The sequence below is a fragment of the Notolepis coatsorum genome (assembly GCF_963971535.1).
Source record: "Notolepis coatsorum genome assembly, chromosome: 11".
Lineage (NCBI taxonomy): Eukaryota > Metazoa > Chordata > Actinopteri > Aulopiformes > Paralepididae > Notolepis > Notolepis coatsorum.
This window is the reverse complement of record NC_140175.1, coordinates 16,642,056-16,664,163: the sequence shown is the minus strand read 5'-3', so window position 1 is coordinate 16,664,163 and position 22,108 is coordinate 16,642,056. Positions and strand designations below refer to the sequence as shown.

Genomic DNA, 22,108 nt, shown 5'->3' with positions numbered 1-22,108 from the left:
TACTTTACATGCATGCACAGTAGAGCCGTCACGATTGATCGATTGAATAGAATAAATCGATTTACAAAAGAGAATCGATTAAAAAAAAGACTGCGTTGATGCTTCGAAACATTTCATTGGTGGCAGTTAAATGTTCCAAAGTATAGGAAATGCAAAAGAAGAGTTTCATTCAGAACTTACAGCACTCGGGTTGTTCAAAAAAAGGCCCTGTTTAAGTGCAGCTTCAGCTCAATCTCAGTGGGCAGTCATGGGGGGGAAAGTGTACATTTCCAATTGCTGGGGGTTTTCTTTCATGAAAATGAATGGTTTAGATGTAGGGTCGGGTACCGAACAAATTACGTCGGAGTACTACAGAGTACCGATTCATGTACATTTCGGTACCTTGAGAGCAGTTTGATTAAGACCCACCCAGGTAGAAAATAATCCAAATTCCGATAAATGGTTGTAGGAATGGTTTGGGAGGAGGTATGGAGGGGTTTTAGTTTGTGTGGTGTGTTACAACAATGAATAACAATGTTCTAAATAAATAACAATGTTGAAATGAAGACGTTTTTTTACAACTGAAATAACATTTTTGTTATTAGTACAGATACAGAGAGAGTTAAGTACCGGAAAAAGGTACCGGTATCGATGCCCAGGTATCGGCTCAAATGTGAACGGTACCCAACACTATTTAGATGCACAGATGAATTCATAAAAAATGTGTATTAATTAAATGAATGTATTACTTTACTAAGTGTTAATAGCAGCTCTATAGCATATGTGATGTTCACCACCCGTCTTATCTGCCTAGGTTCTTCTTCTAGCGTGAAATACTCTCCCCCCGTGTATTGCGATGTTTCTTTACGAAGACTGTTTGAATAAAAGCCGGTTTTAATCCTATCCCTGCGTTTGAGTGGCTGACGTTCCCCTCTCTGTGTCCTCAGACATCATGGGTCTGAAGCAGATGATGGAGAAGCTGGGCGTTCCCAAGACCCACCTGGAGGTGAAGAAGATGATCTCGGAGGTGACCGGGGGCAGCAGCAACACCATCATCAACTACAGGGACTTTGTCAGGATGATGCTGGGCAAGCGCTCCGCCGTCCTCAAACTGTGAGTTCACCTCCTGTGTGTGTGGGTGTGAGTGAGTGACGCACGTGTGTGTGTGCCGGGTATTAAATTAATAATTCTCAATTTAAGGCCTTAAAAGTCAAAAGTCTTAAATTTAATTTGCACAGGTATTGCATTTTTTGGATTGTATGGAACGTGTGAGAACAAGTGTTGGCAACAGAAAAGTTGGCAGCTTTTGGTAAAAAAAAAATTAAAACAAAGTCGTCATCATATGATGTTCATCATATCTCAATCAATCGTGTTTTAATAATCGTGATTTCATTTCAAACTTTTATTTAAACTCGAGAGGACAACAGTCACGTCGAGTGTACATACAGAAATAAGCACAAAAAAAGGCATATCAAATCACACAGCATATCAAATCATTTCAATAACTAAACAAAAATAATTATCGTGATTATGATTATCGAGCAGCCCTAGTGTGTGTGTGTGTGTGTTTGAACTTGACACCTGTCGCCCATCTGTTTTTTGTCATGTTGACATCTGTTGGATCATCATATATTGTTGACATCTGTTGTTTTCGCTCCGTTTGTCAGGGGGAGCCCAAGTATTATTTATTCCAGAGAGAGCGAGAGAAACTATCTTGTACTGTGCCGTGCTGTGTATGTGTCTGGTGTGTTATTTGTCGACAGGGGTTCACAATATGGGATGACATGCAGTGATGTCACCACTGTTCACACATGGCGTCAGCTCTTTATAATCTTCGCGGATCCAAACCATCATAGCCTATCCTTATCCTTAGTCAAGATCATATGCTTAGGCACTTGATGATACCAGAGTTTCTTTGGAGGGCTTAGGCGCTGTTTCGCTGGTGAACATTTTAAGGGGGGGGGGGGGTCTAAGTCCTTATAATGGCAGGGAAAACACTGGACATGCTAATGACTGTATTTACCCCGTAGCTAATTGTGTAATTTTACCCTTGCAGAAAGATAAAGTAAGCATTTCCTCCTTCAGAGGCCTTTTGGGGTTATAGAGGCTCGCGTTTGGCCTCTCAGCTGTTTTGAAGGGGTTAGCGTAGCTTGTGTAAGCCCTTTAAAGCAGCCCTGCGCCGGGGAGGACTGACCGGTGGACGGTGGTCAGTGTTATTTTGACTGTGGCGTGTGTCGGCTGCTTCGCGGCTGGACTAAGCTGGCCAGATCCTTAGCTAGACAAATCTCTCCCCCCATAATCCTAAATACACTAATCAACTGAGGAAAACACCCCACTTTCCCCTCTCGATTGTTTTATTATTACCGCTGTTGTACACTTTAATCCTTTTCACTCGCTATTTATGTTCTGTTGTCGGGTGAAAAGATTATCCCTTCCATTTTATATTCGTTCATTCGTTTTGTTCGTTTATTTCTTGTTTGACTTGAATCGAGACCCCTAGTCCTGATTGTTCCTCTAATGGATCCTGTTAGGGATGGGCATTGGTTTTCGAATAGTTGTTAAATTATAAAAAATAAAATAAAAAATCTAATAGTTTATGTAGTTTAGTTGTTTTGACCAGCAACTACACTGTGTATCGAGAGAGGAGCCCTATTAACTGTTACACCGCTGAACGGCATGCTGGGTACAGCTCGCTAGCTCGCCAGGTAGCATAACAGTCTGTCAACAGCAGGGAGAACAGAAAAGAAAGATGAAGGAGGAGAGACCGGAGATGTTGCATGGTAGCAACTTTTGTACGTTTGCCAGGTTGTTTCACTAAGCTCACACATTTCAAGCATCAGTGATTTAACTGTCGGAATGAGTGCTGTTGTTGTAAGTAACGCTAGCTTGGTTCCACTCGCACATATCTAGCTGTCAACAGTGGGGGGGGGGGGGGGGGGCGGGCGATTTTCCATGAGTAGTCGAATAGTTTCCACTCCAGTGACAATCGAATAGCAATTTTGTGAAGTTTTTCCCATCCCTAGATCCTATATATATATAATAATACTATATATGCCAAGTGAGTTCCCTGACTCTGTAGAGCCCTTAAATAAAAAGTAACCCATCCATCCACCCATTGTCGGTTTCAAAATGCATGGGAGTTGATACAAATCTGCAATTTTTTCCATAAAAGTAGCTTTTTTTTCCAAGGTCGGCGGTTTTGACACGACACCAGCGTTGTACTCATCCCTCGCCTCCCTCTTCGTTGCGTTCGTTCCAGTAAGAGACTGACATCACTGCAGTAGAACCTGCCGATGTGTGTAATTCCTCCACTTCAGCCTCCTCCGCTATACGACAGGAGAGAGAGAGAGAGAGAGAGCGACGGGGAGCTCTGGTGGATCCCATTTTCTCTTTCATTCTTGCCCTCAGCCCTGGGATCAAATGAACACTCTGTGTGACGTTTTAAGCCTTTGTCATCACAGGGGACACTTTGTGTGTGAGGGGGTAGGAGGCATCCTTGCCACAATTGTATGTAATAAGCACATATTTGAAAAGAGTCGTCGCCGTGCAGCGTCCAGCCTCTTGGCAGAGAATTGGAGGAAGAAACTCTTGATTTACTCCTCAAGCAGCTGCAGCACATTATGTATTTCCTTTACATGATTCACATTTAACCCCCTTGAGATCCACACAGTCTTGTCGTAAATAAAGTACTTAATCAACCACAGGAAAAAAAGGTACATAATGTATGTTTATAGAAATACTTTATTCATCCTGAGGGAATTTTGGTTATATATACGACTTATATAAGTACCGGTAATATATTTACGTTTCATATTGGCGAAGGTCCAATAAAAACTCCCCCACTTGATTGTGCTGCGTTTTTGGGGACTTTTGCTGATACGAAATGTAAATATATATATATATATATATAAATATTTACATATTTTAAGCGAGATCGGGCTGCTGAGACTCACGTAAACCCATCTTTTGTCTTTTTTTGGGAGGGGGGGGGGGCTAGGGGATCATTAGGGGCAGATAGCAGGTCAACAGTAGACGCCACATAGAAGTGGTGACATCATCTGAAAGCTGGGACCCTAAGGGTTCATTTGAGCTCACACTGCTCGTCCGTTTTTTCTAGTCCTAAATCGTTGATAAACATTGGGTTCTTTGGTTAGGCGACCATTACAAGTTTGAAGGTTTAGAGAGCGTATATGGGCTTAGAATATGGTGATCAAAGCGTATATGACGGCCATTCCCATGTTCATAAGCTGTTGTGGCGATTTCTGGGTTGATGCCATTTGTTACACAACTGTTGACACCTTTGACCACTCGAGAATTGATGAACATGGTCAGAAGTCCACATTAAGACACCAAAACCTTAGGTGGTGCAGTGGGCAAGGCGCTCACCACCAATGCAGGAGACACTGGGTTCGAGCCCAGCTCTCCGCATTGCTATCAGCTTGGCTGGTCGTTCATACTAATACAATTGGCAGTATTAGGGGGTGGGAAGCTGATGGGTGGGGATCGGACGTTGTGGACAGCGACTACTACAGGTCGGTTGGTGCGCCTGCGCAGCAGAATCGGGAAGCGACGGGGGCGGCGTGCCCTCCAAACGCAGACCCCCGACGCTGAGATATTGCGCTGTGCAGGTGAAAAGATGCGACTGCTGCCTCCTCGAGTACCGGAGGGGACACGTGATGCAAGGCTTAGTCCACATTGCAGCCGGCTTGTGGGAGGCATGGCCTAACAGCGTTCGAGACAGGGGAGAGTAGAATTGGATGATACGAAATTGGGATGGGAGAAAAATAGAAAATGGGAGAAAAAGTAGATACAAAAAAAAGACACCAAAACCTTGAGGAACACTGTCGTGAATATACGTCGCACGCGGCGTCGGACTCGCCGATCCGAATTCTACACTCTTGGCTTTGGTTACACCGCAGTAGCCTACCTCCCCCCCCTCCACCCCCACCCTCCCTCATCTCTCTAAAGCGCTCATATCCACATAGCGGTCGGACCGTGTAGAATTCCTATCGCAACGCAAGCCGGACCACCTCGGGTGGGGAGGGAGCACGGCGTGGCTGGTCATCGGATCACGACGCAACCGCAATGCGATCTGGGACGGTGCGGCGGTTTGCGCATCCCCGGCACCACCGCGTGATCAATATGATAAGAGGAAAATTCATGCTGTGATTTGGTGACATTTGGCCATTTCTGTAAGAATTGCATTTTCCAGCGATTTTAGATGGCGAGCACTTCTGTTCTGGAGATTTCTCAACTCCTTCTGGAGATTACGTCAATAAGCCTATAGGAAAGTCATACATTCTCTGAATTACCCGGTGTCTCTAGTTTGTGGTTGTAAAGTTTCATGAGGTCTATTTCATTGAGATTGTCTGTGTGGAGACCAATTCTCCTGACAGTGGTGTCTGTTAGTAACGGATAGTATGTTAAAGAAACGGGTGGAACAGTACAGTAGGATGGGCTGAATAATGCTATAATGCCCCGGTACAACGATAGGGTGAGACGGGGGGCAACATGGAGTCCTTTAAAGGAACACGCCAACATTTTGGGAAATTGGCTTATCGTCTTCTCCAGAGAGACAAGATGATAAGATACCAGCTTCCTCTCTGTGCGTTCAGTAGAAAGCTATCTGGCTGCACGTTAGCCTAGCTTAGCACAATGAATGGAAGCGGACAGTGCCGGTTAGCCTTCGGGAGAGGTGTTAGTTGGACAATGCCTAGGCTAACCGGCACTGTCCACTTCCATTCATTGTGCTAAGCTAGGCTAACGTGCAGCCAGATAGCCTTCTACTGAACGCACAGAGAGGAAACTGGTATCTTATCATCTTGTCTCTCTGGAGAAGACGATAAGCCAATTTCCCAAAATGTTGGCGTGTTCCTTTAAGCTTACGGATGACTGACCGACCGTCTCTGGTGGGCTCCTCTTTTGGGTGTCATTAGTGTGTTGGTCGAAGTTGAAGTCTATTGTCCAGCGTCACTCCCAAGGGTTTGAAACTTGTCAACCGTTTAAACTGCTTGGTTATTGATGAGAGCGCGGCGCTGAGGTGAGGCGAGGGGGGACCAATTATGACGTGACACCGTGGCGTGTGACGCTCGCTGGCTAGTCGTTCAAAAGGTTAATGTCCTATTATTCAGGCTCCCAGGAAAGCCAAACAAGTGCGTGCGTTGTAGTGGTTGGGGAACAGGGTCTGTAATCATTATTGTTTCTTTTAACCGAGATTATTATAATATTTAGTCACAGAGATATAAAATGGTAAATGGACTGCATTTATATAGCGTTTTCTTTTCGCCAAAGCACTTTACAATTTCAAAGATTCAAGATTGTTTATTATTGTCATATTGTGCACAGTTAAACAAGACAGTTTTGTTAGTTTAATTTGTTTCTCACATTATTATCGACCGGAAATTCGGCTTGCGGCACTTGTGATCAAAACAACTCTTAAAAAATATTAAATAGTTTTCTTTTCTTCATATTATCACAGTTTGAATGTTTAAGAACATTACATTCACACACCTCCGGTGGAGTTGACCATGCAAGGTGCCACCCTGCTCATCAGGAGCAGTTAGGGGTTAAGTGTCTTGCTCAAGGACACTTTGACACACTGCCAGGAGGAGCGGGAATCGAACTTGGAACCTTCTGATCACCGGATAACCGTGGTGCCCGTCATGCCCATCTCATGGCATAATACCTTCATGTAATGATATCAAATTGACACCACGCCCTCCGCCGTTAGAATTGCTCCCAGTGCCGTTGGTCTGTGCCTCAGAATATTGAGTTTCCCCGTCTTCATCTTGCTTCAGAAAACAACAAATAAATTCTAATATGATCCGACACAAAATAACCTGCTCAATAGTAGATTAATCTAGACGGACCTTTTTTCAATGTAGGCTATGTATTGTTTTCTGACATGGCTACGTTCCGTGCTCAAGTAGAATGTTTATTTTTCCTCAACCCAACTGATGGAAAGTAACGTACCTACCTCACAGGGCTGAGAGGGCTCCTGGATTATGGAAAAAAAATATCACAATCGCAGTTACTGTAGCTTTGATTGATAGTGAAATCACGATTTATTAAACACGATTACTCATTGATTTGAGAACTTCATATGACGGTTCAAAATAACCGTCTCCCTCCTCCCTCTCAGTACGAGCTGAAACTACTGTTTGGCCTTGAGGGGGGGGGGGGGGGGGGCGGAGCGCACCGCTGTGAAGGAAGGGTACGCTGCTTTTACACCGCAAAACAAAATGAGAGCTATGCGGCACAATAATCGTATTATCTTGTTTTCATGATCGTGGGAAGCAAAACATTGTAATGGAAATTGCAACTTTGATTAATTGCCCAGCCCCCTACTACCTCGCATTCTTGTTTTTCTGCAACATTTCGAAAGTTCCCTCCAAAATCACTTAGCAAACATAGCTGACGACACACGTTTCTCTGTTTTTTTTAGAGTACATTTAAATGGGGTTTTATATAGCTCCTTTCTCTGAGTGGTTTGGGCCACTTTCTCTCTCAAAGCCACTCCAGCCCTTAATGTATGCATGACTCTGGATGCCTTCCAACTGGGCTACAGAGATTTACAACGGTCCTCTTGTGTTGTGTTTTTCTCCGGGGAGCGAGGGAGGGATGGAGGGAGAGGGACAGGGTGAGGGTGGGGACACAGAATGGGCTCTCCGGTGCGGTGTTGTTGTTGTTCAGGGTTTCTGGCACGGGGGACAATTGATTTCACAGTAATTACAGGAAAATAATTTGGGGCAGTCTCTGCAATTAGGTTGGGTCCGTGAGAGGGGCAAAGTTCTGGCCTTTTTTGGTTTCCTGGGTTTTCCATTTTAGACTCGGACTAAACACTCGAATGGGCCAATACGGCAAGCGTGTTATGCAAGCATGATTGAATGCATACCTAAACGCAACGGTCTCAAGCCTCATGGACTTCAATGTAAACCTTTTCTCACGTCTTTGCTTACATTCCAAAGCTCTTGTATAGAATTGAGGGACATGTTCAGTAAATCACTTGCACTGAGGGTTTAGATGATGACTCGTCTTGCCGCATTGATCGGTGAATTGGACAACGTTCAGTCAGATGTCGTCTTTGAGCAGATGGGAACTGGCAGATCTGTTCCAGTCTGTCTCCATAAGGAGGATTAGGCTGACCACAGAATGTGTCAAAAGCACACACAGCATTTATTCTCTCCATTAGATTGGACATAACATTTACATTTTGTCATTTAGCTGACTCTTTTATCCAAAGCGACTTACAAGTTCTGTACGACAAGTGAGCAGGAAGGGCACAACTCTTTCAGCTCAGTAACAATGTTCATCAAACAGTGTTGAAACTTGGGTGCTGCAGTATTGAGTGCATAGACATAAGACATATTAGTATAGTAGGAGGAGTGCATGGTAGTATAGGACAGTAAGAAGGTTAGTGTCTTGAGGGTGTGTAGTTAGAGACCATTGACCGGAGGTAGGCGGGCGTTCCCTTCGCCGCACGATATGCTAGGTCGAGGACCTTGAAGCGGATTTATGTGGCGATGGGGAGCCAGTGCAGGTCCCTGAGAAGTGGGGTAACATGGGCTGATTTTGGTAGGTTGGAGATCAAACTGGCGGCTGCGTTCTGGATGAGTTGAAGAGGCTTGGTGGTGGTGGTGGTGGTGGTCTGTAGACCAGCGAGCAGTGGTCGAGGCGAGACATAACAACTTCCTAATTGGATTGACTGAACTGGGAGCTTATCCTGGTCATATTAGAACCATGGTCCGATTTGACGATTGTCCAGAGAAGACCCACCATTCTAGCAGTCTGTAGCCACTAGCCAGCGATGTGGAATAAAGACTAGCCACTAGCCAGCGATGTGGAATAAAGACTGTAGCCACTAGCCAGCGATGTGGAATAAAGACTGTAGCCACTAGCCAGCGATGTGGAATAAAGACTGTAGCCACTAGCCAGCGATGTGGAATAAAGACTGTAGCCACTAGCCAGCGATGTGGAATAAAGATGGTAGCCACTAGCCAGCGATGTGGAATAAAGACGGTAGCCACTAGCCAGCGATGTGGAATAAAGACGGTAGCCACTAGCCAGCGATGTGGAATAAAGATGGTAGCCACTAGCCAGCGATGTGGAATAAAGACGGTAGCCACTAGCCAGCGATGTGGAATAAAGACGGTAGCCACTAGCCAGCGATGTGGAATAAAGACGGTAGCCATTAGCCAGCGATGTGGAATAGGAATAAAGACGGTAGCCATTAGCCAGCGATGTGGAATAAAGACTGTAGCCACTAGCCAGCGATGTGGAATAAAGATGGTAGCCACTAGCCAGCGATGTGGAATAAAGACGGTAGCCAGCAGTGCATGCAGGAAGGGATTGGGAGTGGTGGTTTCCCCAGAGACAGGAGCCAGTGTTTGAGTCACTGTGTCATCTCCTAATGGGCTTAGAGGAGCTTTGCAGAGGTTTTCCAGAATAGGAAAGTAAAGACGGACATGTGGCTGTAAAAATAGCTCCTGCTTGCTCCCTCACTCACTTGTCTTCTCAGTGCTATTCTTCTCCACTGCCTTTGTGTTTCACCCGTGTTGTTGTTATTCAGCCCCGGGCTCAGGTCATACTGCTACACTCCACCAGCAGCTTGTCCTCCTTCCCACTGGTTTCATATCTTTGAACTCTTGTCCCTTTTTTACCATTTTGTCCTTTTTATTTTGCTATACTATCTCCCTGTGCGTTATTATGCAGTTACATTCTTCAGTATTCTATGTTTGTCATCAGCTTTTTCCTGTCATCTCTGCATACCCCCCCCCCCCCCCTGTCTCTGGTTGGAGCAGTATCCAGTAATAAAATAAACATACAAATGAAAAACTGAAAATAAAAATATATAATGTAAAAAAAAAAAAATTTACACACCTATATACATTCACTCGCACACACCCCTTTCCGTTACCTGTACACAAAACAAAGATTCTGTTGTCCTGCTGTTCACTAATTTAACACTTCAGTCCTCCTCTTCTCTTTCATCCTCTTCTCTTTCATCCTCCTCTCTTCCCCTACTCATCCCCTCGTTTCTCGGCTTTCCTACCAGTCCTCAGCTGCACTTAGACGTCTCTGTCTTCTTCCCTCCCCCTTTCCTCTCCCCCTTTCCTCTCCCCCCTCTGCTCCTCCACCCCCCTCCATTCTCTCCCTTCCCTCCATGTCCCCCACAATTACAACTTGTTTGTCTTGGATTCATCGTAATACTCATCATAAGCAATGTAGCCGATGCCAAATACTGATACAATAATGTAGGCAAATATGAGCAGATAATATATTAGGTGTCCTTATACTAGAACTGAACACCAGTTTGTCTGTTGCTACTAGTATTTGAACAGGCTTTGGTATTGCAGTATACGGGGTACTTTATATGTGGAGAGGAGACCGAGTACTTTATATGTAGAGAGGATACAGGGTACTTTATATGTGGAGAGGAGACAGGGTACTTTATATGTGGAGAGGAGACAGGATACTTTATATGTGGAGAGGAGACAGAGTACTTTATATGTGGAGAGGAGACAGGATACTTTATATGTGGAGAGGAGACAGAGTACTTTATATGTGGAGAGGAGACAGAATACTTTATATGTGGAGAGGAGACAGGGTACTTTATATGTGGAGAGGAGACAGGATACTTTATATGTGGAGAGGAGACAGAGTACTTTATATGTGGAGAGGAGACAGGGTACTTTATATGTGGAGAGGAGACAGGGTACTTTATATGTGGAGAGGAGACAGGGTACTTTATATGTGGAGAGGAGACAGAGTACTTTATATGTGGAGAGGAGACAGAGTACTTTATATGTGGAGAGGAGACCGAGTACTTTATATGTGGAGAGGAGACAGGGTACTTTATATGTGGAGAGGAGACAGAGTACTTTATATGTGGAGAGGAGACAGAGTACTTTATATGTGGAGAGGAGACAGAGTACTTTATATGTGGAGAGGAGACAGGGTACTTTATATGTGGAGAGGAGACAGGGTACTTTATATGTGGAGAGGAGACAGAGTACTTTATATGTGGAGAGGGTACTTTATATGTGGAGAGGAGACAGGGTACTTTATATGTGGAGAGGAGACAGAGTACTTTATATGTGGAGAGGAGACAGAATACTTTATATGTGGAGAGGAGACAGGGTACTTTATATGTGGAGAGGAGACAGAGTACTTTATATGTGGAGAGGAGACAGAATACTTTATATGTGGAGAGGAGACAGGGTACTTTATATGTGGAGAGGAGACAGGGTATTTTATATGTGGAGAGGAGACGGGGTACTTTATATGTGGAGAGGAGACAGGGTACTTTATATGTGGAGAGGAGACAGGGTACTTTATATGTGGAGAGGAGACAGGGTACTTTATATGTGGAGAGGAGACGGGGTACTTTATATGTGGAGAGGAGACAGAGTACTTTATATGTGGAGAGGAGACAGAGTACTTTATATGTAGAGAGGAGACGGAGTACTTTATATGTGGAGAGGAGACAGAGTACTTTATATGTGGAGAGGAGACAGAGTACTTTATATGTGGAGAGGAGACAGGGTACTTTATATGTGGAGAGGATACAGGGTACTTTATATGTGGAGAGGAGACAGAGTACTTTATATGTGGAGAGGAGACAGAATACTTTATATGTGGAGAGGATACAGGGTACTTTATATGTGGAGAGGATACAGGGTACTTTATATGTGGAGAGGAGACGGAGTACTTTATATGTAGAGAGGAGACCGAGTACTTTATATGTGGAGAGGAGACAGAGTACTTTATATGTGGAGAGGAGACGGGGTACTTTATATGTGGAGAGGATACAGGATACTTTATATGTGGAGAGGAGACAGAATACTTTATATGTGGAGAGGAGACAGGGTACTTTATATGTAGAGAGGGTACAGAGTACTTTATATGTGGAGAGGAGACAGAATACTTTATATGTGGAGAGGAGACAGAGTACTTTATATGTGGAGAGGATACAGGGTACTTTATATGTGGAGAGGATACAGGGTACTTTATATGTGGAGAGGAGAGAGGGTACTTTATATGTGGAGAGGAGACAGGATACTTTATATGTGGAGAGGAGACAGAGTACTTTATATGTGGAGAGGAGACAGAGTACTTTATATGTAGAGAGGAGACAGGGTACTTTATATATGTGGAGAGGATACAGGGTACTTTATATGTGGAGAGGAGACAGAGTACTTTATATGTGGAGAGGATACAGAATACTTTATATGTGGAGAGGATACAGAGTACTTTATATGTGGAGAGGAGACAGGGTACTTTATATGTGGAGAGGAGACAGGGTACTTTATATGTGGAGAGGAGGCAGGATACTTTATATGTGGAGAGGATACAGGGTACTTTATATGTGGAGAGGAGACAGAGTACTTTATATGTGGAGAGGAGACAAGTACTTTATATGTGGAGAGGAGACAGAGTACTTTATATGTGGAGAGGAGACAAGTACTTTATATGTGGAGAGGAGACAGAGTACTTTATATGTAGAGAGGAGACAGGGTACTTTATATGTGGAGAGGATACAGGGTACTTTATATGTGGAGAGGAGACAGGGTACTTTATATGTGGAGAGGAGACGGGGTACTTTATATGTGGAGAGGAGACAGAGTACTTTATATGTGGAGAGGAGACAGAGTACTTTATATGTGGAGAGGAGACAGAGTACTTTATATGTGGAGAGGAGACAGGGTACTTTATATGTGGAGAGGAGACAGAGTACTTTATATGTGGAGAGGAGACAGGGTACTTTATATGTGGAGAGGATACAGAATACTTTATATGTGGAGAGGAGACAGAGTACTTTATATGTGGAGAGGAGACAGGGTACTTTATATGTGGAGAGGATACAGAATACTTTATATGTGGAGAGGAGACAGAGTACTTTATATGTGGAGAGGAGACAGGGTACTTTATATGTGGAGAGGAGACAGGGTACTTTATATGTGGAGAGGAGACAGAGTACTTTATATGTGGAGAGGAGACAGGGTACTTTATATGTGGAGAGGATACAGAATACTTTATATGTGGAGAGGATACAGAGTACTTTATATGTGGAGAGGAGACAGAATACTTTATATGTAGAGAGGAGACAGAGTACTTTATATGTGGAGAGGAGACAGAGTACTTTATATGTGGAGAGGAGACAGGGTACTTTATATGTGGAGAGGAGACAGAGTACTTTATATGTGGAGAGGAGACAGAGTACTTTATATGTGGAGAGGATACAGAGTACTTTATATGTGGAGAGGAGACAGTGTACTTTATATGTGGAGAGGATACAGAGTACTTTATATGTGGAGAGGAGACAGAGTACTTTATATGTGGAGAGGAGACAGTGTACTTTATATGTGGAGAGGATACAGAGTACTTTATATGTGGAGAGGAGACAGAATACTTTATATGTAGAGAGGAGACAGAGTACTTTATATGTGGAGAGGAGACAGGGTACTTTATATGTGGAGAGGAGACAGAGTACTTTATATGTGGAGAGGAGACAGGGTACTTTATATGTGGAGAGGAGACAGGGTACTTTATATGTGGAGAGGAGACAGAGTACTTTATATGTGGAGAGGAGACAGAGTACTTTATATGTGGAGAGGAGACAGAGTACTTTATATGTAGAGAGGAGACAGAATACTTTATATGTGGAGAGGAGACAGAGTACTTTATATGTGGAGAGGAGACAGAGTACTTTATATGTGGAGAGGAGACAGGGTACTTTATATGTGGAGAGGAGACAGAGTACTTTATATGTGGAGAGGAGACAGAGTACTTTATATGTGGAGAGGAGACAGGATAGGAAATTAACTTCTCTTCACCATCTGCCATTGTAGCTGGGAAATCTCCAAATCCATCAGTCACTGTTTTTACTTGCCAATGATTTTTTTTTGGAATATACAGCCTCTAAACGGTGTAACCTGCCAACATGTCTGGCAGATTAGACAAACTTACCAGCCACAGCCAAAATGCACCGGGTTCATTTCCCACCCTGGACATACGGCCACTAAAAAACCACCATGATTACCCCCCTCTTGACTTCACTGCTCAACCTAGTCTAGACACTTAACTCTGGTACGTCCTCAAGGCCCGGAAGAATTACACATGCAAAACGTACAGTTTAACACTAACGTCCACTAGGGCTGCACGATTTTGGGAAATAATCTAATTGCGATTATTCTGACAGATATTGCGATTGCGATTTGCGATGTGATTATAACATATTTAAAAAAAAAAATTACAAGAAGAATGTTGCTGCTTTCTGTAGTCGGGTCCCAACTGCAAAATTACTGTATTACCCTGTATTATACACTTTTACTATCATGTAGACTATTCTGCTTTGTGTTTACATGTGATGTATTGTATACATGCACATTTATTATGTTCTTGTGTGATGTATCGCACATTTTATTGCTGTGTGATGTATTGCAAATGTTATTGCTGTCATCTTGGCCAGGTCTACCTTGCAAAGGAGATGGTGTATCTCAATGGGACTTCCTGGTTAAATTAAAAAAAAATATATATATTTTTTTTTTAATTGCAGGCTTGGCGATTTGATAATTGCATCATTCCAAATCGCGATTTCGATTAAAAAACGATTAATCGTGCAGCCCTAAGTTTAACACTAACGTCCACCCCTCTCTCTCTCTCTCTCTCTTTCTCCCCAGAGTATTGGTCTTTGAGGACAAGGCCAACGGCGCCGGCTGTAAGCCAGCAGGACCCCCGCCCAAGCGGGACATTTCCAGCCTGCCGTAAGCCCCCCCCCCCCCCCCCCCCCCTCAGATGTGAGCCACCAGATAACCACTGGGACATGGGGACTGTCCCCTGGCCCCACCACCAAGGGGACATGTGTATATAGCCTTACCAAGAGTCTAATCTCGGGACGCCAAGAGAACCGTGGCGGGGGCGTCTGGAGAAAAGGGGGCCCGCCGCCTGCTCTCGGAAAAGAAGAGTCTCCTAACGTTATATATTTGCTGTGAAAAGAAAAGAAAAAAATACTGTTAAGGCAGATTTAGCTTTTTTTATATGACGAGTACACATACATGTATATATTTATATTGACGATGATTATGAGAAGCTGCGTTTTATTTTTAATTAGCGTTCACACTCGTTGTTAACCCCGGCGATAACTGTGGAAGTGAGTCGTTCTCTGATCGGATATCAGCGGTGTTGTATTTGCCTGGGACCAGTTATGTGAGGATCATGTGATGTTTGTGATTTCCTACAGTGTTGTTTGTGCAAAAGCGTAGTCGTGTTATCTGGAGGAGAGGTGGAGCCTACGACGACACACCCGAGCGATGTTTGACTGTGTGTGAACCATATCATTTGTCTTGTTTTCACCCCCATGAAATGTAGCATAGGTGGATTTTTTGCAAAAAGTGTAATCTGGTTGATGGATTTAAATATTGTATTAAGGGTTTCGTGGTTATGGTTTAAGGGAAATATGTTCGCTTTTGATCCCCTCCTAAAGTAAGTGGAAATCCCTCACGCAGCAAACCCCCCTCCCCCCATTCCTCTCACCTGCCACCAAATGTCCCACTTACTGTAATGGATTTGGTATTTTAATCGTGTGAAAACGGCATGCTTTTTTTGGCGAAGCACAAGGAGAAGAAAAAGAAAAAAGAGCACAGTTTTTAACAATACCTTTTTTTACACCGATGTGAAACATCTCTCATGGATCTGTGCCAGGCTCTAAGCTCAAGTCCTCGTCTCACTTCAGATCAGGCGCCAGAGATTAAAAAGGCCCACCCCAGTTTTCCGCGGGGCCCACACAGTCATCCTCCTGGCTTCTCTGGGGAGGACCTGATCTGGAATCAGGAACCAGGTCACCGTGACCCATTTAAATTAGTCAACGATCCGGAGAGACTGATCCGAGATCAGATCTCCGTACTGCCTGGTGAATAATATATATACCCACGCTGGCATGGATGTGTGTTAACCAGACTGATCCGAGGTCAGATCTCTGTACTGCCTGGTGAATAATATATACCCACGGCACGCTGGCATGGAGGCGTGTTGACCAGACTGATCCGAGGTCAGATCTCTGTACTGCCTGGTGAATAATATACCCACGCTGGCATGGAGGCGTGTTGACCAGACTGATCCGAGGTCAGATCTCCGTACTGCCTGGTGAATAATATACCCACGCTGGCATGGAGGCATGTTGACCAGACTGATCCGAGGTCAGATCTCTGTACTGCCTGGTGAATAATATACCCACGTTGGCATGGAGGCGTGTTGACCAGAGTTGGGGCTCAGGGTCGACTGTGGGGGGGATGGATACGGCGTCCCGGCGCACTTGACCCGCCTCGAGCTCCGCCCTCTTTTCCTTGATCCTCCGGTCAAAAGTGTCGCTTTAACAGTTGCGATTGGGCGGATCGAGAAAAGAGGGCGGGGCTTGATGTGGGGCAATAGCGTGGGATGTTGTTGACCAACATTTGCGCAAATTTAACCTTCAACAACTAAGGTGGAACAGGGTTTATAATGAGGTTCAGCCCGTCATGTTAGTTACGGATGTTGTTTTATTTTCATTTTCTTAAGGCACACAGAACTCAAGAACATTACGTGTAGTTTTATGTACGTATGTAATCATATTCTTTCCAAGTGCCTATACATGCAGAGTTACTGTAGAACATTATTAGACGTAGGAGGGAGTGTTCGATATTAAGAATCCTTTTTAGCTTTACTCCCTCCAGTACCATGAAATCGAGTTGTTTGGTATTTGGGAAGATAGTTTTTGATGTAGTTTTGATGTAGCTCTAATTGACGAGCTTTGTATGTGTATAGAAAGCTCGATAATGAAACGCCGCAGATTCTGAGGGTTTAGTCAAAAGTGACTTAATTATTGCAACTTTGAAGGGATCAACTGAAAGCTCAGAGTCTCAACTGAGGCTGGTGGGGTGAAAAACAAGCCACTGCTGAAAAAACGCAGTATAAAAGTAGCCTTTTCTCTCCCAAGTCATTGTTTAAATCCAGTTTGAGATGTTCATTTCTGGCCTTCTGTGGTTTTCTGGGAAAGCTTGACGAACTCTCTGTGCTGCCACCACTGGTCGCCAATAAAAACACATTACTATCACTGTGGACCTGTCGGGTCAAGGTGCTGATCTTATTGGTGACCAGTGGTGGCAGCACTGAGCATTTGTCTAGCTTTCCCAGGAAAAAAATGGTAATTAAATTTTATACCATATCATCAGCAGCAGCTTGTATTTTCCCCCACCAGCCTTTGACTGAGCGGGCTGGGCCAAAAATGTTATCATGATAAAAATCACTATAGATCATTTTATTAGTATTAAAAAAAAAAAGGTATTTGTTTCTTTTGCAGCAATTCTTTGTCGTTGCCACCATCTTTAGTGTTAGAGCCCCTCACACTATAGTTCTCAGGCTGCAGCTGGTTTGAAAGCGAAAGTAAACCGGCTTCTCTGCTGGCTGTGGCTCCAGGGGAGTTGAACAGTTCTGGCTCTGCTAGTTTCTTTTCTATCTTTTGGCGCTTTTTTGGTGGACAAACCACTGCACACGTGCACCGTGACTGGAGACTAGCTCTGCTAGCACACATAGCCTACTGTGTACAGACGGGTTCAAACTGTATTTTAAATTAGAAAGCAAACTCAATAAATGGACAAGAGAAAAATAAATCTCAATTTGGTCAGTATTGTCATTCTCTGGTTTTAAAGCTGCCATGGTGCAGGTCACGATACAAAAAGAAAAAAAAATTATTGGTTTTTTAAATTATATATCGAGGAAAAATATATCGTGATAATTATCGTTATCGTTTTATCACCCAGCCGAGCTTTCTGTTGATCCCAAAAAACACAATGCACCCTTGCAATAATTAGTCAGTTTTGACTAAAGCCTCAGAATCTGCGGGGGTTCGTTGTATATGTAATATACAAAGCTCTTCAATACAGCTAGTTTTGATGGTGTTTTTTTTAATCATATTGATCAAATGTTATTAGGGTTACTTATGTGTTTAGTTTTAGTCTTGTGTACCAGACACCTTTCTGAGTAAAGGGGGCGGGGCTAATACACGGCGGACCGTTAAGAGAATCGGTTGGCGACGGTGTGCCCTCATCTTGCCATCTTTATCGCTGCTTATCGCACTATTTCTCTCCCCCTCTGTAGTAATTTCATTCCAAACTCTTTGAGTCGTTTAGTTTGGTTAAGCGTCGTCTAATTCTGTCATGTTTTTATTTTCTTACGTCTCAAACATTGATTCCTTTTATTTTTTTGTATCTCTTGTTTTTCTTTCTCTCATCTTTAAGTTGTTATTCCTTCTATTCTAACATCCATCCATCTCTGTTTCTCTCGTCTCGACTGGGTTCATCGTCCCGTGAATTCTGTTCATTTGTGCCTCGGATGTTTGTTTATCTTTTTCTTTTTTCGTTCTCACCGTTCCTCTCTAACTCGCGCACTATGGATGAAATGGTTAGCTGTGGTGTTTTAATCCGGTGTACACCATTTTGAGTAATTTTTTTCCCCAGTGTAATAAAGATTGTAGTTCATTTAATGTATTCTGTAACCATCTTTACGATGCTCACTGTTCTTTCTTCTGCAGACACCAAAGGAATTAAAACGTTCTTTCTGTTACACTGACTCCTTCTGCTCTCGAGAGGTTTCTTGTGATGAATGAATGAATGATCATTACATTTATATAGCGCTTTTCTAGACACTCAAAGCGCTCCCCACACAATGTAGGGTGGGGGAAATTGCCTCCTTCACCACCACTGGTAGCACCCAACCTTGGGCTACACAGGCTCGATGGCTGCCATATACACTGGCACCAGGCAGCACACATCACACTACACAATGGCTGAACGGCTCAGGAGACGGGGATTGATATCGGCCAATTAAGGGGAAGGGATTATTAGGATCAAATCACATTTATTTGTAAGATCCGACACACACGTTAATGGGCCGGACATGTCTTCTTTAAAGGAAAACTCCAACATTTTGGGAAATTAGCTTATTTGCCATCTACCCTGGAGTTAGACAAGAAGATGCATACCTTTTTTCTTCTCTGTGCATGCAGTAGGAGTAGGAAGACGCGCACCGTTAGCTTAGCGTCAGTCACTGGAAGTAGGTTCCTCCATTAGCCTAGTTCCCAACGTCTTCCTACTCCTACTGCATGCACAGAAGAAAAAGGTATGTATCTTCTTGTCTAACTCCAGGGTAGATGGCAAATAAGCTAATTCCCCAAAATGTTGGAGTGTTCCTCAAGAAGAAACATTACAATAAATGAAGAACAAAGGTAAAAACACCAGGAAATCCAAAATATTAATTAATTTAGGAGGCCTGATTGATTGACTGATTACCTGATTGGGAATTATTGTGATGGATAGTAGGGCTCTGTTCACACTGTTCGAGAGTCTTCTTGTGATGGATAGTATGGCTCAGTTCACACTGTTCGAGAGGGTTCTTGTGATGGATAGTATGGCTCTGTTCACACTGTTCGAGAGGGTTCTTGTGATGGATAGTATGGCTCTGTTCACACTGTTCGAGAGGTTTCTTGTGATGGATAGTAGGGGTCTGTTTGTGCTCGTGAAAACCTTGGGTTAAAAAGATTATTTGTTTTGCAATACACAGTGATGGCTATGAAAAAACACATTTTAATCACTTTTCTTGTATAACCCTAGACATGGGTGTAGATGTATGGGGGGGGTTGCAGGGGACATGTCCCCTCCAATATTGAGAAGAGCTAAATTTGTCCCCCTGAAAAAACGTAGCTAATATGAAATCTCCCCAAAAGAGGTACAAAGTAAGGGGGTCAAAACATTGTATATACTGTATCCTTCTTACCTGTAACTATATATTAACCAACAACTTCAGACACCTCCCTACAGGGCCGTACCATCTCAACCTTGCTGACGGTGCCTCTCATAAAAGTACACCAGAATGCAGGAAATTAAAGGAACACGCCAACATTTTGGGAAAGTAGCTTATCGTCTTCTCCAGAGAGAGAGAGATGTTAGCCTAGCTTAGCACAATGAATGGAAGTGGACAGTGCCGTTTAGCCTTCGGGAGAGGTGTTAGTTGGACAATGCCTAGGCCCTAGGCTAACCGGCACTGTCTGCTTCCATTCATTGTGCTAAGCTAGGCTAACGTGCAGACAGATAGCTTTCTACTGAACGCACAGAGAGGAAACTGGTATCTATCTTCTTGTCTCTCTCTGGAGAAGACTGTAAGCTAATTTCCCAAAATGTTGGCGTGTTCCTTTAAGTGTCTACAGCGGGAGACCCCCCCGGCTTAAAGTGCCCCCCCCAACGTTGAAACCAAACCTACGCCCCTTGACCCCTAGACATTGAAGTAAATGTCATATATTCTTTTGCAGTAAATGGTGCATTTACATACCACCTTTATCCTAGACATTGAAGTAAATGTATATATATATTTTTTTTTAAGATTTACATAACACTTATCCTAGACATTGAAGTAATTTGCATTGAGAAAACTTAATTTACAGACCAATGCCAATTCATTCAGCAATACATGAATAATTTCACACATTAAAATATTCACGTCTGGCTTGAGGAGACCCCCACAGTCTAAACCAGCACAGTACAGAGGACAGCCCCTCAGGCTAAATAGGGTATGTATTAAATATCACTCTATCTAGAGCACATATTAGGCCACTAGCGATGATGACAGAAGGACATGATTCACAGATCGAGGACACACGGTTTCATAGATGCAAAGCGCATTTCCTGTGAGCCACCAGTAGGGGCAGAGTGGCTTAGTTCCTTTGAAGATGCCCCTAAGATGTTTTGCACACGTAACATACATAAGTCAATGGAGGTAATTCACTTTGAAAGTTCAGACTTGCGGGCGGCTGAGTGGCAGTGGGCAAGGCGCTCGCCACTAACGCAGGAGATGCTGGTATCGAGCCCAGATCTCGGCGTTGCTACCGGCTTGGCCGGTCGTTCATACTAACACAATTGGCAATGTTAGGGGTGGGAAAGCCGGTGGGTGGGGATTGGACGTTGTGGACAGCGACTCCTACAGGTCGGTTGGTGCGCCTGTACAGCAGAATCAGGAAGTATCGGGGGCAGCGTGAGCCTCCCACGCGTTACTCCTCGCCACTGAGAGATCGCGCTGTGCAGGTGAAAAGATGCGACAGGCTGCCTCCTCGTGTACCGGAGGGGACACATGATGCAAGGCTTCTGTCCTCACTGCAGCCGACCAGTGGGAGGCATAGTCTAGCAACGTTCGAGACAGGGGAGGGGAGAATTGGCGAGGCGAAATTGGAATGGGAGAAAAATAGAAAATAAGGAGAAAAAGTGGATACAAAAAAAATAAAGTTCAGACTTGCCAATTCTAAGAGGAAGTAATTGGAGCTCAAATAAGACCACCAGCCACTTCCACATAACCCTGAGGGCAATGCACTCCCAAGCACTGAAATACAATTTAATCATGTCAAAAATATAATGGAGCAATAGGCTACTCTAGGGTACGTGTTGTCAGCATAGGGTTAATGAAAGTGATGGTGAGCAGAGAGGACTCGCGTCAGATGACTGGTCTGGTTGAGGACATGGAGAGCGTTCCACTTTAACCACTCGCAGGTGGGTTTTATTCATCAGGTGTGTGTGTGTGTGCTGCAAACAGACAATTTTTGAGAATATTTCAATAATGGATACTTAATAAATCAGCAAACAGAAAATCAATGAATCTGTATAAATACAAAATAGAAACAACATAGCCTTTCAATACCTCTTTTACCAATTCAAATATAATTTATCATTCAAAATGTATCCTTAATTCATCATAGTCTATCTGAAACATATCATGATTCTGTAACATCTACTATATTCCACATGTGTATAATTAAATACAGCGTCATCAGTCCTCAAAGAACAATAGAGTTTGCGGCTATTAGGCCGCAGCCTTGGGTGATGTCACCATCCCTTTGATAATTAAAGGGATAGTTCAACCCTAGCTCTATTTCTTATACATATCTGCGATGTTGTTGATCGGTAAATTCCTTTTTCAGCAACAATCCATGCTGTTCTTCATACTGGACGCCCGCAGCTCTGGCTAGTTGTTCACAAAACTACTGCCAAAGGTCAATGGGGTCAAGCTCCCGTCTGTACGAGCCGACTGAAGGTCACCGAAACCTACCACACGG

The 22,108-nt window shown here is 43.7% G+C and overlaps 1 protein-coding gene across 1 annotated transcript in view; it reads left to right on the top strand.

Moving 5' to 3' along the window:
• LOC311237490 (allograft inflammatory factor 1-like) overlaps positions 1-18,582 on the top strand; it is a 36,260-nt gene extending 17,678 nt beyond the window's left edge. Inside the window, exons 5-6 of the mRNA XM_084325409.1 lie at positions 927-1,092; positions 14,661-18,582. Of these exons, the coding sequence (XP_084181535.1) occupies positions 927-1,092; positions 14,661-14,748 (254 nt within the window). The 3' untranslated portion in view covers positions 14,749-18,582. The remainder of the gene's footprint in view (positions 1-926; positions 1,093-14,660) is intronic.
• The last annotated feature ends 3,526 nt before the right edge of the window (positions 18,583-22,108 follow it).